At 55.8% G+C, this 15,568-nt stretch overlaps 1 protein-coding gene across 1 annotated transcript in view; it reads right to left on the bottom strand.

Annotated features, from left to right (window-relative positions):
* The window catches only part of megf8 (multiple EGF-like-domains 8), a 49,460-nt gene that overhangs the window by 33,334 nt on the left and 558 nt on the right, over positions 1 to 15,568 (bottom strand). Inside the window, exons 3-17 of the mRNA XM_069942434.1 lie at positions 15,367 to 15,544; positions 12,461 to 12,549; positions 10,813 to 11,026; positions 8,242 to 8,419; positions 6,990 to 7,135; positions 5,489 to 5,614; positions 5,067 to 5,224; positions 4,375 to 4,482; positions 3,558 to 3,705; positions 3,153 to 3,316; positions 2,745 to 2,936; positions 1,815 to 2,015; positions 1,079 to 1,309; positions 515 to 627; positions 121 to 252 (exon numbers count right to left, since the gene is read on the bottom strand). Coding sequence (XP_069798535.1) covers positions 121 to 252; positions 515 to 627; positions 1,079 to 1,309; positions 1,815 to 2,015; positions 2,745 to 2,936; positions 3,153 to 3,316; positions 3,558 to 3,705; positions 4,375 to 4,482; positions 5,067 to 5,224; positions 5,489 to 5,614; positions 6,990 to 7,135; positions 8,242 to 8,419; positions 10,813 to 11,026; positions 12,461 to 12,549; positions 15,367 to 15,544 — 2,378 coding nt within the window. The remainder of the gene's footprint in view (positions 1 to 120; positions 253 to 514; positions 628 to 1,078; positions 1,310 to 1,814; positions 2,016 to 2,744; positions 2,937 to 3,152; positions 3,317 to 3,557; positions 3,706 to 4,374; positions 4,483 to 5,066; positions 5,225 to 5,488; positions 5,615 to 6,989; positions 7,136 to 8,241; positions 8,420 to 10,812; positions 11,027 to 12,460; positions 12,550 to 15,366; positions 15,545 to 15,568) is intronic.

The following is a 15,568-nucleotide window of genomic DNA, read 5'->3' as shown; positions in this document are numbered from 1 at the left end:
TCTGGTCACCCCTCACTTTGTGCAGATGCTGCATGACCCTGCTGAGTTTCTCTAGCGCATTTGGGTGATTCCCTCACTCCTAGCGTCTGCAGACTGTTGGAAGAAATGAACGGAAGCTACCTGTCAGACCAGACACGACACTCCCCGAAGGGGTACTTGGCCAGGTAGGACGCGAAGAAGAAACATGTCTGAGTCGACTGGCACCAGGCGCACTGGCTGGAGTTCCCCAGGCACTCCTGGCAAGAAGTTCGCCTGTGGAAACACACAACACAATGACCAGCACACCTAGCAGGCCAAGCAGAGGAGGCAACCATATTGGAGAGCACACACCTCTTCTCCGAGGGCGGGGAGGACAGGGGAAGGAGGGTGGGGCGGACGGGGGAAGGAGATCAGGGACTCCCACTGCCACCATCCTACCCAACACATCCCTCACTCTTTTCCTCTTGGCTCCACCCCGCCAATAAATCCCCTCCCTTCCCCGACCGTACACCCCATCCCACCCAAGGGTGCTCACCTGTAACAGGGTGGGGGACACCGGGAGGGGTCCCGGACTCCGTGGGACCACCGTCCCCGCCGGACACACTGGATGTCACCAGTCCTGCTGACCACCCACTCACAGAATGGATCCTGTGGGGACACGGGAGGGCACCGTAAGGTGGGTTGAGGGGAGATCAGTGACAGGGAGCAGTGAGCCGGGGAATGGGGACAGCGGGGAAGTCCAGGGGTCTGTGACAGCTCCACGGGAATCCAGAAGGTATGCGGGGATCTGTGGCAGCCCCTGGAGGTCTGTAGAAGCCTGCGAGTTATTCTGCAGGGGTCCATAGGGGTCTGTAGCAATTTGCAGGGGTCCATGAAGGTCTGTTAACCGCACGAATTTACCACAGCATGCACACCATTACCCTACGTGTCACATCACTTATGTCATCAGTGGCAGCCAGCACCACTCCCAACGAAGGTAAGTACGTGACCATGACAGGTATGTGGCGGTCTTCAGGGATCCGCAGAGGTCTGAAAGGGCTCGTGGGAATCCACAGGGGTCTGCAGGAGTTCATGTCTATCCCAGGCCAAGGGCACTCACCCCACTGCAGAGCTCACACTCAGTATGTTGGTCACAAAGCGGGCAGTCTGTTGGAGTCAGCACTGGCAGCCGGTCCCGACCGCACTGACTGTCGGTTCCTGCTGCCCGCACTTGGCAGCGCCGTGTCTCCGGGCACCAGCTGCAGCCCTGATCAGTGAGGCAGGACTGGCACGAGCCCAGTGAGTCGCAGTCGTCCGACCGGAATGGCTCCAGGAAGTGGTAGGAGATCTCCTGCAATAGGGATGCTAGTAAATGCACAGTAGCCCATCCGCCGCAGAGAGAGGAACATCCCCTCTGTCTGTCCTGCCACCTCACCCCTCCTCTGTCCAACACCACCCCATCCCATCCACCCCATTGTCCACCACAGGGCGAGGAACACCCCCACCTTCCCCCCATCCCCAGGGAACATCAACCCTGGGATACGCTCTCCCAGTAATGACCCATCTCCCAGAACATTCCGGCCATTGAACACTCCCATCCCATCCAGGAATACCCCAGCCCCACCAGGAACATTGCCCCCATAACATTCTACCCACTCCCCCATAAAGGGCACGGTATTCTGGGGGGATACTCCAGGAAGGGGCACAGTACTCCGGGGGTATACTCTAGGAAGGGGCATGGTATTCCGGGGGTATACTCCAGGAAGGGGCATGGTACTCTGGGAAGGGGCACGGTACTCCGGGGGTATACTCCAGGAAGGGGCATGGTATTCCTGGGGAGGATACATTGCACTCACTGACATTCCAAGCAGCTTGGAGCGCTCCCAGGTTAAGGTCATCTCACTGGCTTGTCCATGTCCAGAGTTGTTCAGCATTCCCTCCAGCCGGATGGCATACTTGTTCCCTCGTTCCAGGTCCGGGAAGAGCCGTCCACCGCTGTTCCGCTGCAGGACTCTGGTCTCCCTCTCCGGCCCGCTCTCCCAGTGTCCAACTTCCTCCTGTCCTCACCCAGGGGAGGGTGTGAAGTTCAGGGTTGGAACTGCTCCTTCTCAAGGCCGCCTGACCTTTACCTGACCCCCACTGAACCCAGACCCCTCTGTACTGCACTGACCCTCCCCAGGCCTCCAATGACCCCACCGACACTTCCTTGACCCCCTCAACCTTTCTCTGACCTCTATGACCCCACTAACCACCATCCCTTCCCTGACCCCAAATAACCCTTCCAACCCCAAGACCCCTCCCTGACCGTCCCTACCCTTCCGACTTCATCAACTTTCCTGACCCCATCGACCTTTCCCTGAACCTCCCTTCCTCTTGTTCTGTCTCTCCCTTCCCGCTCACTACCCTTTCTTCATCTCTCACCTCCTCCTCCCCCTCCCCAGTCCCTCACTCCATCCACCCCTCCCCTTGTTTTCCCTACCCTCTCCCTCTCCCCTCATTCCCCCTTCATTTTCCTCATGCCTCATCTCTCCTGGCCACCCCCTCTCTCCCCATTCTCCAGCTCCCTACGCCTCCCATGCAACCTCCCACCACCCCTCTCCACGTCCCCCTCCCCATCCATTCCCATGCTCTCTCCCCTCATTCCCCTACCCTCCTCCTCATTTCTCTCTTCTATGGCCCCTTTCCTCCCTGTTACCTTGCCACCCCCCCACCCCCGGCAGTCACCATGTCCAGACTGTTGGCACTGAGCACCCCCCCAACCGCCTCCCCTCACCTCTGGCACTCACCATGTCCAGGCTGTTGGCCCTCCGGCCAATCTGCGCCACCAGCTGCAGCCGCTGGATCTTCACCGCCACGGTCACCGTGTCAGAGGGAACTGGTTCCTCAAACAGCGGGTGGACGAAGCCACGGAGAATAGAGACCCCTATCAGCTCCGAGCGGGGGGTCCGCACCAGGGTCGGGGCCGCTGTAATCTCCACCTGAGTGGGCACAGTGGGGGGAGGGAGGGTCACCATGAGGGGGTGCACAAATGCAGGGGAGGGGGGTTTCAGAAGTCAGCTGTGGGGGCATTTGGAGGTCGGGAATTATCTCGGTGCCCCCACACTCACCGAGTAGGTTGACGGGGTTGAGGTTGGTTGGGGTCAGAGGTCAAGATTTGGCGTTCAGGAGGGTTATCTCAGGGTCATCACACTTACCTGATCAGGCTGCGACAGATTGACGGGGTGCAGGTAAGTGAGCAGGTGTAGTCCTGGCCGGAGGTCCGCCCTCTCACACTGGTCCAGGGAGCTGATGAAGGTGGTCTCAGCGCCCCACCATCCCACAGTCCCTGACACCGTTTCCACTCGGCACCGATCCTGCTCTGTGGGGGGTGGGGGGGGGGGGAGAAGAGGTGACCACGTGCTTTGACTCTCACTCCCACCCAGAGATTCAACCCCCACCCCTTCCCCTCCCCACCCAGCCCTCAACCACATCCCTTCCCCACCCAGCTCTCAACCCAACCCAAAGACACCATCCCTCCCCTGAGACCCCGTCCCCTCCACCCCAAGACCTCAGTCAGTCATTCATTGCCATCACCATTCCCGGCACACCCAGATTGTTACCTGTGGTGGGAAGACAGGAGACGGTCTGAACGCACCACCCCAGGCTGCCGGGGGCCTGTGGGGGTAACTGCCGGCTCTGTCCAAATACCAGGCATGACTGGCAGTCTGTCAGGAGCCTGGCCAGGCCGAGACATCCCAGGTGTGGGCACTGCTGAGACAACAGTTCACTGTTATGGCACTTCACTGTTACTGTTACCGCATGTCAACAAAACGGTACCACGTCCCTGCACGTCAATAGACCGTCACCAAACTGTCACCACATGTCATCCTACATCAATGAACCATCACATGTTGCTCCACATCAACAAACCGTCACCAGATGACACCATCATCGTACGTCAACGAACCATCACCAGGTTATCACCATAACTGCACATCACAGTCACCGGGCTGACACCGTTCCTGCATGTCACCTTTACTGGGCCTTCACCATTACAGCACATCACCGTCACCAGGCCGTCACCATCACCAAACATCACCATACATTACCGTCACATCATAGTAACCGTATATCACTGACATCATTATCGCATATCACTGAACTGTTACCGCATGTCATCGAACTATTACCATTACCTCACGACACTGAACCATCACTGTTACCGACACCATCACCATATGTCATCGTCAACATGTCACCTTTACCGTCACTGCACATCACCATCACCAGGCTCCTCACTGCATGTCACAGTCACCGTGGTCATCACCAGCTGTATTACCCATCACCAGACACTTCACTGTCACGGACATGTCTCTGTCACCACACATCATTGCCACAGACACATCACTGGACTCAGCACCACTCCCACCCCCTCACCGTGCTGTGAACCTGGTAGGTCTGGCAGCGTCCCTGACACCACACGCAGGCTGGGTCCTTGCGGCAGCCACTCTCCGCGCCGTACAGCGAGCAGTAGTCCAGGTGAACCTGCACCAAAGGGAGGTCAGAGTTTAGAAGCATCCAATCTTACACCAGACCTCGGAGCACCAAATGCCGGCATTGCCCCAGTACAGACTGTGGCCTAACTTCCCATTCTCCCTCCCCTCTCCCCACAAACCCTCCCCAACACCCCCTCCCCATGCCCCTCCATTCCACACTCCCCATCCCCTACCTCTTCCCCACTCCCATTTCCCCCACACTTTCCCCTCCCATACCTACACCTCTCCCCATCCTCATTCCCCCTTTCCCTCATCCTCCCCATCCTCTCCATCATTCCCCTCCACATTCCACTCACCTCTCCCTTACCCATGCTCCTCCCAACCCACTCACCTCCCCACTCTCTTCCCTCACACTCTCCTCCTCCTCCCTCCCCCACATTCCTACCCCCCTCACAGCCCCTCACCACACCTCCCCCTCTACACCCACAGCCCCACCAACACGCCCTTTCCCCATTCCCCAATCGCACAGTCTACACCTCACACAGACCCTGCCCCCTCCACCCCATATCCCCCTCCCACTGCCCATCCCCCCTATCTTATCCTCCTTTCCCTCCCCTTCCCTCCATCACTCACGTTCTGCACCAGGACTTGTGACACGTAGATGGGCACCTTGTACGCCACCAAGTCCCCAAGGGGTCGGCCCCCGAAACCACCAGCCACCAGCAGGACATTGCCATTCATCAGCGCCGCCATGTGTCCAAACCGTCCACGGAGAGGCCGGCGCTCCCGTCCTACAATGATATGGCCAGTGAAGTCAAAATGAAAACGGGGAGATCGACTGGAGATCGGGTAGGTCGACCGAGATCAGCAACGGGAGGTCAATGAGGTCAATTGGAGGTAGGTGAGGTCAACCAGAGCTCAATCATGGGGTGAGGCCTGGAGGCAAGTCTGGGGGGGTGGGAGAGAGATGAGGCACAGGAGCCGCACCCCAGGGTTAGAGATGAGGGGCAAGTGGAAGAGGCAGGTATGGAAGCCCAGGGGCCAGCGAGACTCACCATCCCCGGTGCTGACCAGCACACCCAGCTTCTCACCGGGAACCCATTGGTGGCAGCCCAGGTGGTAAAAGAAGATGCCGTCATCATAGCACTTCTCCTCCCGGTAGTGAATGTGAACGTTGCCCCCTGCAAAAAGCGGCAGAGAATCAGCCACAGACTACACATCTCAGCCAGCACACTCCCCTATCCCCAAACACTCAACATCCCCAAATGCTCACTGTCCCCAAATGCTTGCCCGCCCCCAAACCAAACCATCCATATCCCCAAACCAAACCCTCCCCATCCCCAAACCAAACCCTCCCCATCCCCAAACCAAACCCTCCCCATCCCCAAACCCTCCGCATCCCCAAACCAAACACTCCCCTATCCCCAAACCAAACCCTCCCCATCCCCAAACCAAATCCTCCCCGTCCCCAAAAGCTCACTGTCCCCAAACGCTCCCCCGTCCCCAAACGCTCGCCCGTCCCCAAACCAAACCCTCCCGTCCCCAAACCAAACCCTCCGCATCCCCAAACCCTCCCCATCCCCAAACCCTTCCCTATCCCAAAACCAAACCCTCCCCATCCCCAAACCAAACCCTCCCCATCCCCAAACCAAACCCTCCCCATCCCAAAACCAAACCCTCCCCGATCCCTAAACCAAACTCTCCCCATCCCCAAACCAAACCCTCCCCCATCCCCAAACCAAACTCTCCCCATCCCCAAACCAAACTCTCCCCATCCCCAAACCAAAATATCACCTCCACACTGAACATTCCAGCACAGTACAGGTCCTTCAGCCCACGATGTAATGCTGATCCACATACACCTACAATCTAACACTTCCTTACCTTGCGCCCAGAACCCTTTATTTTTCTTACATCCATGTGCCTATTTAAGGGTCTTTTAAATAATTTTACCAGCCTCCACCTCCATGGTAATGCATTCCAGGCACCCACCACTCTCTCATTTAAAATACTCTGACATCTCCCCTAAATGTTCTACCCCTCACCTTGTCCAAATGTCCTCTGGTGTTTGCTCCTCTCACTCCAGGAAAATGGTGCTTATCTATGCCCCTCATAGAGCTCCTGTGGGATCACTGGACTTCCCACCAGTCTCCACTTTCAACATGTTACCCTCCATAATTTCCGTCACCAGACGCATCTTCCCCTCTCCACCTCCTCAGGGACTGTCCCCTCAGTGACTCCCTCATCCACTCCTCTCTCTCTTTCCCCACCTTCTCCTTTGGTCACAAGAAGTGACACACCTCCCTCACCATCATTCAGAGCACCAAACAGCCCTTCCAAGTGAAGCAACACTTCACTTATGTATCCAAAGGACTGATTTACTGCATTCGATACTCCCTTTGCGGTCTTCTCCACGTCAGAGAGACCAGACGCAAACTGGGAAATCATTTCCCTGCATACCTTCACTCTGTCTGCACCAGTGGTATGGATCTCCCAGTGGCCAGCCATTTTAATTCCGCCTCCTACCCCCATTTTTCCCTGATACCCCAGACTCACCGTACACTACCATGTAGTTGCCGACCAGTGTGGCGGTGTGGAAAGCCCGCTCCCTCGGGCTGTGCGCCGATAGCTCCGAGTTCAGACGCCCCCAGTAACGATAGTCCACGTGGAAGGTGCTGGTGGTGTTGGTCCGGTAACTGAACCTGTGAGAGGGGAGGAAGGGTGTGTGAGGACCTTTCCACTGGCACGTACAACGTGCATCTTCAGCATCCGGATCAGGTTTCACCGCAACCCCCCCCCCCACCGGTTCCTGCTCACCACCCAGTCCCCATCACACCACGCAAATCTCGCTCTGCCACAGGCCAAGAAGCATCCGTGGGAGAGCAAGAACGCAGGATACAAAGCCCTGAACGAGAATAGAAGGATGCAGAATAACATAGAACAAGAATGCAGAACCCAAACGCAGAACAACAAAGCAAGTTCACAGAGCACAACAACGCAGGAACAACAATACAGGAATGCCGGACTAGAACACAAGATTGCAGAGGACAAGAACTCAGAGAACAATGCAAGAACGCCCATCAAGTCAGGACTACCATTTAATCATGAGCTGATCCATTTCCTCACCCAGCCCCCACTACCCGGCCTTCTCCCCATAAACTTTGATGCCCTGGCTAATCGAGAACTTATCAATCTCTGTCTTAAATACACCCAATGATCCGGCCTCAACTGCAAAATTCACAGCCTTACTACCCTCTGGATGAAGAAATTCCTCTCTTCTAATCTTCAGTCCTGAAGTTGTGCCCCCTTGTCCTTGACTCTCCCTCCGTGGGGAAACAACTTTTCTACATCTACTCTTTCCATGCCTTTCAGCATTCAAAATGTTTCAGTGAGATGCGCCTTCATTCTCCTAAATTCCGAGTGTAGGCCAGGACCTGTCAAACATTCATGTGATAATCGTTTTGTTCCTGGTATCATCCTCCTATAAACCCTCAACGTCCACACATTTGTTCTTAAATGAGTCCCCCAAAACTGCTCACAATATTCCAACTGAGATCTCACCAATGACTTATAAACCCTCATCATCACCCAAAACAGTCCTTCCAATTGAAGCAACACCTCACTTGTGAATCTGCACAGCTCGTCTTTTACATCTGGTGCTCCCGTTGTGGTCTGCTCCACATCAGAGAGACTGGGCACAGACTGCGTGATTGATTTGTTGAGCACTTCAGCTCTGTCACAGTGATTGCCCTCGCCGTGGGGGACACAGTGACCACCCTCGCCGCGGGGATATGGTGAGAAGCCTCACCGTGGGGAGATCTGGTGGCCTCCATGGACCAGTAGCATGCGGGAGGCTGGGTGGAAGATCATGGAGTGACCGGCCACTGCAGGGCTCCTCCCTCCTGTGGCAACGACCTCCTCCCACACCCACAGCTCCAGGTGGAAACGGAACATCGCCGAGCTGAACCGATCCGTGTCAGTCCGACCTAGGGGAGTGGGGGTGGGGATGGGGAGGAAAGGGGGAGGGAGAGAAATGGAGGGGGAGAGACAGGGTGGGGAAGGGGGAGAGAGACAGGGTGGGGAGATGGAGAGAGAAAACGGTAGAGGGAGAGATGGTGAAGGAGGAAGACAGATGTTAAAGGGAGAGAAGGAGATGAGAGGGTAAGTAAGGAGAGGGAGAGAGGGAAGAGGAGGGAGAGCAAATGGGAGGAAAAAAACATTACAATCTTTCTTTGGCTTGGCTTCGCGGACGAAGATTTATGGAGGGGGTAAAAAGTCCACGTCAGCTGCAGGCTCGTTTGTGGCTGACAAGTCCGATGCGGGACAGGCAGACACGATTGCAGCGGTTGCAGGGGAAAATTGGTTGGTTGGGGTTGGGTGTTGGGTTTTTCCTCCTTTGCCTTTTGTCAGTGAGGTGGGCTCTGCGGTCTTCTTCAAAGGAGGTTGCTGCCCGCCAAACTGTGAGGCGCCAAGATGCACGGTTTGAGGCGTTATCAGCCCACTTGCGGTGGTCAATGTGGCAGGCACCAAGAGATTTCTTTAGGCAGTCCTTGTACCTTTTCTTTGGTGCACCTCTGTCAAGGTGGCCAGTGGAGAGCTCGCCATATAACACGATCTTGGGAAGGCGATGGTCCTCCATTCTGGAGACGTGACCCATCCAGCGCAGCTGGATCTTCAGCAGCGTGGACTCGATGCTGTCGACCTCTGCCATCTCGAGTACTTCGACGTTAGGGATGTAAGCGCTCCAATGGATGTTGAGGATAGAGCGGAGACAACGCTGGTGGAAGCGTTCTAGGAGCCGTAGGTGGTGCCGGTAGAGGACCCATGATTCGGAGCCGAACAGGAGTGTGGGTATGACAACAGCTCTGTATACGCTTATCTTTGTGAGGTTTTTCAGTTGGTTGTTTTTCCAGACTCTTTTGTGTAGTCTTCCAAAGGCGCTATTTGCCTTGGCGAGTCTGTTGTCTATCTCATTGTCGATCCTTGCATCTGATGAAATGGTGCAGCCGAGATAGGTAAACTGGTTGACCGTTTTGAGTTTTGTGTGCCCGATGGAGATGTGGGGGGGCTGGTAATCATGGTGGGGAGCTGGCTGATGGAGGACCTCAGTTTTCTTCAGGCTGACTTCCAGGCCAAACATTTATCCATGAAATGACCCAAATTCATACCTTACACTTTAATATTGTACCTACTTTTTCAAAACTTAAATGAGACGGAGTATCATGTAATCATTGGGTATGAGTAGGTGAAGAATTATCTTTCCATTTTAACAGGGCGGGTTTTTTTCTTTCTTTGTTCTTTTTTCCTTTTTTTCTTCCATTAGTAGAATTATTAGATAAAATTGGGTTATAGAATTGGTTATTTTTCAACAAAATAAGGTGATAATACCTTTTTTATATATAGATATTTAAAAACAGAATTTTAATTGTATCTTATCTATTTCCTATTCCAATACTAATTGTTGTTATATTATGAGGAACAGATTAACTGCTAATTCAATACCTTACAGAATTTGATGTTTTAAAGGAAGCAGTTTCGTCAACAATGATGGATATATTTCTGATTTACAATATATCTGTGTTATGTATATATGACCTGCTGTATGCTATTAACCAGAAGACTATGTACAGAAGGTTTTATCTATTAAACAACAAAAATATCTTAAAAAGAAATAAAAAGTGTTACACATGAGCTTCTGGAATGAACATGAGCAGAAAAATGTGGGCAGAAAGAAATTGAGGAAGGTGGGCAGTATTACAGCAGTTGGGGGGAGGGGGGGGGAAAAGGTGATCAATATTACACCAGGTGTGGGGGAAAAGGTTATCAGTGTTACATCAGGTGGGAGGGGGTGGTGATCAGTGTTAAGACAGCCTTCCATTATTTCGCACCTCACTGCTCACACCCAACCTCACACTCCTGCCCTGCTCCTACTCACACCCTCAAATCACACACTGCTCACTTTCCCTCGCACAGTGATTCTGTTCACACGCACTCTCATATTTGTCCTCCCGACCCTTGTAGCTCACACACATCCTATGTTCACTCATTGACAAACAAACCCTCACTCCCCCATCTCTGATACCCTCACCCACTTCATCCAATCTCCTCCAACATTCTCCCCCACACTCCCCCTCCACTCTCCACCCAAACCCTCCTCCTCCCACCGTCACCATCCCCTTCTTCCCAATACCAAACCCCTCCCTCCCCACCCCCTTCTCACACTCCCCTCCCTGTCCATCCCCATCTCTTTCCTTCCTTTCCGTTATCAATCCCTCACCCCAACTTCACACCTCTCCCCCTCTCTCTATCTTCCCTCTTTACCCTTCCCCCACCCCTCCCTACCTCTTCCTCTCCTCCCTGTCCTTCACTCCCTCCTCACCTCCAAAGATATAGAGGTGCTGGTCGACCACAGCGACACTGTGCGATGCCAGTCCGGGTGGACGGAACAAGCTGCGGGGTTCCATCAGCTTCCACCGCTTGGCCAGGGGCAGGAACAGCCAGACATCCCGGGCCAGGGAGGTGTCACGCAGCTCCCCACCGCTCACCAGCATCCCACCCCTCCACTCCACAGCACAGTGAGCATGGCGGGGGACCTGTATGGACAGCAAGAATCTCAGTCCCAGAACACAGAACCTGGCACACTGGAGGGGGGGGAGAGAGGGCGGGCTGGGGGGGAGAGAGGGCGGGCTGGGGGGGAGAGAGGGCGGGCTGGGGGGGAGAGAGGGCGGGCTGGGGGGGAGAGGGGGCGGGCTGGGGGGGAGAGGGGGCGGGCTGGGGGGGAGAGGGGGCGGGCTGGGTGTAGAGGGGGCGGGAGGGGGGAGAGGGGGCGGGAGGGGGGGAGAGGGGGCGGGAGGGGGGGAGAGGGGGCGGGAGGGGGGGAGAGGGGGCGGGAGGGGGGGAGAGGGGGCGGAGGGGGAGAGGGGGCGGGAGGGGGGAGAGGGGGCGGGAGGGGGGAGAGGGGGCGGGAGGGGGGGGAGAGGGGGCGGGAGGGGGGAGAGGGGGCGGGAGGGGGGGGAGAGGGGGCGGGAGGGGGGGGAGAGGGGGCGGGAGGGGGGGCGGAGGGGGGGAGAGGGGGCGGGAGGGGGGGGATAGGGGGCGGGAGGGGGGAGAGAGGGCGGGGTGGGGGGGAGAGAGGGCGGGTGGGGGGGGAGAGAGGGCGGGGTGGGGGGGAGAGAGGGCGGGGTGGGGGGGAGAGAGGGCGGGGTGGGGGGGGGAGAGAGGGCGGGGTGGGGGGGAGAGAGGGCGGGGGTGGGGGGAGAGGGGGCGGGGTGGGGGGGAGAGGGGGGCGGGGTGGGGGGGAGAGGGGGCGGTGTGGGGGGGAGAGAGGGGGCGGGCGGGGGAGAGAGGGGGCGGGCGGGGGAGAGAGGGGGCGGGCGGGGGAGAGAGGGGGCGGGCGGGGGAGAGAGGGGGCGGGCGGGGGAGAGAGGGGGCGGGCGGGGGAGAGAGGGGGCGGGCGGGGGAGAGAGGGGGCGGGCGGGGGAGAGAGGGGGCGGGCGGGGGAGAGAGGGGGCGGGCGGGGGAGAGAGGGGGCGGGCGGGGGAGAGAGGGGGCGGGCGGGGGAGAGAGGGGGCGGGCGGGGGAGAGAGTGGGGCGGGGGAAGAGAGGGGAGCGGGGGAAGAGAGGGGAGCGGGCAGGGAGGGGGAAAGAGAGAGGGTGGGCGGGGGAGGGGGAAAGAGAGAGGGTGGGCGGTGGAGGGGGAAAGAGAGAGGGTGGGCGGGGGGAGTGGTAAATAGAGAGTGCGGCCGGGGAGGGCGAAAGAGAGACGGCGGGAGGGGAGGGCGAAAGAGAGAGGGCAGGCGGGGGAGGGGGAAAGAGAGAGGGCGGACGGGGGAGGGGGAAAGAGAGAGGGCAGGAGGGGGAGAGGGAAAGAGAGGATGGGAGAGGGAGAGGGAAAGAGAGGGGGAGCACAATACGAGGAGACTGAGGTTGGGAGAGCCTATTCCCGTACCCCTTCCCCCCCCCCCACCAGCATCCCATTTTCCCTTCCTCCCACCAATCATCCTCGAGGCAGTGGTGTGTGTACTTACCGGTGAAGGGACTAGGTCGATGCGTTGCCACTTGTTACTGGTGAAGTTATATTGGACAAGGTCGCCCAGGACCCGGTTCAGGTCAGTTCCTGCAGGGGAGAGATTTGGAGGTGGGTGAGTGGGCTGCAACTCCACCCCCTCCCTCTTCCTTTCATTCCTGCCAGTGAGGGGCAGGCAGAGTGGAGACCCCCCAACCCCTTCTCGCTGATTTAGGGCGGCTGTGACAAACTCCAGAACCCTCAACTGCTCTGCAAGGTCCTACAGCCCTGTCCAGGCCTGATAAAGGTGGTAGTGTTTTTTTAAAAATCCTGAGAGTGCAGAGGTGTTGCTTCCTGATCCATGTCGGAGGTTTGGATCAGGAATTCGGGTGGCCAGAGTCTGGGCGGCTGCGGGAGGTGAATCCATGGACACTCAGCGCCTCTGAAGTGACTCTTGTTTGCTTCTCTTTCTCCTATTGTTAGGAGGTGCCAGGCAATGCTCACGGCGATTCCTTGTTTGCCTTATGGCAGGCAAAAGTTGAAGTAATCATTTTTGTGTTATTGCACAACAATCAAAGGAACCTTGACAGCCAGACACCAACGACACTGCAGAATGGGTGGGGAACCACTGAAGCTTGGCCAAAATGTTTGGAAATCAAGGCAAACGTAATAACCTGTTCCCCCACTCCCCAAGTCAGGAGAGGGTCCATGGGAGATTTGCCCTGGTTTGGAGAATGTGTCGATGGAGCAAAGTGGACAGAGCTGGGGCTTTTCATCTTTGGAACAATGAGGGATGAGAGGTGAGTTGAAAGAGGTATACAGGTTTATGAGGGGCTTAGATTGGGCGGATACCAGATGATGTTGGTTTAAGGAAGGGGTGGCCAACCTTTAATCGACATAAAGCACAGTTACAGGCCATTTCAGCCGCCCAATTAATCCACACCCCTTCCGTAGGGGCGAAATGGTCTGTTACTGTGCTGGATGTCTAAATTAAAAATTTAAAGGTTGGCCACCCCTGCTTTAAGGTGAGAGGAGGAAAATTTTGGGGAGACATCAAGGATAAGTTGTCTTTTTTTTAATACACAGAGAGTGGTGAGTGCCTGGAAGGCATTGCCTGGGTGGTGGTGGAGGCTGATACAATAAGGACCTTTAGGCAGGCACCTGAATGTCAGAAAAAAATAGAGGGTTACGGGTGTGAGAGTGGGAAGGTTTAGACTGCTGTAGGGTAGGTTGACATGGGTCAGCACAACATTGTGGGCTGAAGGGCCTGTACTGTGCTGGAATATTCCGTGTAATAGATATAGATAGGCTAAGTGAGTGGGCAAGGATCTGGCAGATGGAGTACAATGATCTTGGTAAATGTGAGGATATCCACTTTGGAAGGAAGAATTGTTGCGTACTGCCATGCAGAAGGACTTGGGAGGGCTTGTGCATCAATGGCAAAAGGTTGGTTTGCAGGTGCAGCAGGCTACCAAGAAGGCAAATGGAATGCCGGAGAAGGGAGGTAATGCTGCAACAGTACGAGGTACTAGTGAGGCCGCATCTGGAGAACTGCGTGTAGTTCTGGTCTCCTCACTTGAGAAAGGATGGACTGGTTTTGGAGGTGATGCTGGGGGTGGGGGGCCTGAACTCACTGTAACTCAGAAGAATGAGAGGGGATTGTATAAAATTATCAAAGGCTTCGATAAGTTGCTTCCATTGGTGGGGGAGGCCAGAACTAGGGATTTAGGGTTGTAGATTTAGGACGGAGATGAGGAGGAACTACTTTTCCCAGAGGGTGGGAAATCTGTGGAATTTGCTGCCCAGTGAAGCAGTGGAGGTGACTTCAGTAAATATATTTAAGATAAGGTTGGATAGATTTTTACATAGGGGAATTAAAGGATATGGGGAAAGGGCAGGTTGGTGATGAGCCTATCGGCAGATCAGCCGTGATCTCACTGAATGGTGTAGCAGACACGACGGGCTGGATGGTCGTCTCCTGTTCCTAATGTTCTAGAATGGCCATTTTTAAAGGCAAAGATACAACAGGGTGACAGGCTATTTCTGACCACGAGTCAAATCCACCCCATAACCTATCGTCAATGCACCAACCATCGCATGTCTCTGGGACGCGGGAGGAGACCCAAGCAGGTCATGGTGGGGGGGGGTGGGGGGGAAGGAAGGAGATGAGCAAACTCCTCACAGAGAACGAAGGGTTCAAACCCAGATCATCACACTAACCCTGCCTGAGCCATGTAAATGCAGCAAAACACAGACGTCTGCAGACACTGAGATTGTAGTAAAAACACACAGAAACCCTGGAGGAACTGGGCCAGTTTCTCAGCATTCAGAGAAGGGAAAGATGTATTACTGACGTTTCGGGCTTGAGCCTTCTTCAAGGTATGGGCCTGCAGGCATCATAATTAAAGAATGAGAGAGAAAGGGGGAAGAATCTACGCCAACAAAAGGTATAAATTGGATATGTTAAGAGGAGAGGTGAGAATTAATTATGGCTGTGAAAGAAAACAGAGGGAAAAGGGAAGAGAGAGAGAACTAGAGGAAAGGAGGCAGTGAAAAAGAATAGTGTGGAGGGTTTTAACGGAAATCAGAGAAGTCAATGTTAATGTCATCCAGTTAGAGGGTGACCATACAGAAGATGAGGTGTTGTTCCTCCAGTTTGTGGGTGGTCTCAGTCTGACAGTGCACAAGGCCATGGACAGACATCTCAGCAAGGGAATGGGACAGGGAAGTGAAATGGGTGGCCACTGGGAAATCCATGAAACCATCTTCCTCAGTGAAGCTTGTACAGGGCCTTGGGGAGGAAGGGTCCAGTAGGAGGTGGGGGTCTAGGGGAGGGGATGGGTCCAGAGGAGACGGTGGGGGGGGGGGGGTCCCGGGGGAGATGGGGGTGGGGTCCGGGGGTGGGGTTTAAAAGAGCAGGCCACCTACCACCAAACAAGTAGAAGCAGTTGGTGGTGTTGAGGAAGGCTCCGGCAGCAGCCGTACGTCCCAGGAAGGCCGGATCAGACATGCTGACATTATACCAGGTGCCCGCACTCTGGTTGTCGTTCAGCGACAGGTGGCAGCTGTGCCCAATGAAGCCAGAGTGGCAGACACACCGCCCATCCTGTATGGGGAGAGAAGGAACATA

This window comes from Narcine bancroftii, chromosome 5, assembly GCF_036971445.1.
Source record: "Narcine bancroftii isolate sNarBan1 chromosome 5, sNarBan1.hap1, whole genome shotgun sequence".
Lineage (NCBI taxonomy): Eukaryota > Metazoa > Chordata > Chondrichthyes > Torpediniformes > Narcinidae > Narcine > Narcine bancroftii.
This window is presented reverse-complemented; position numbering and strand designations above follow the sequence as displayed.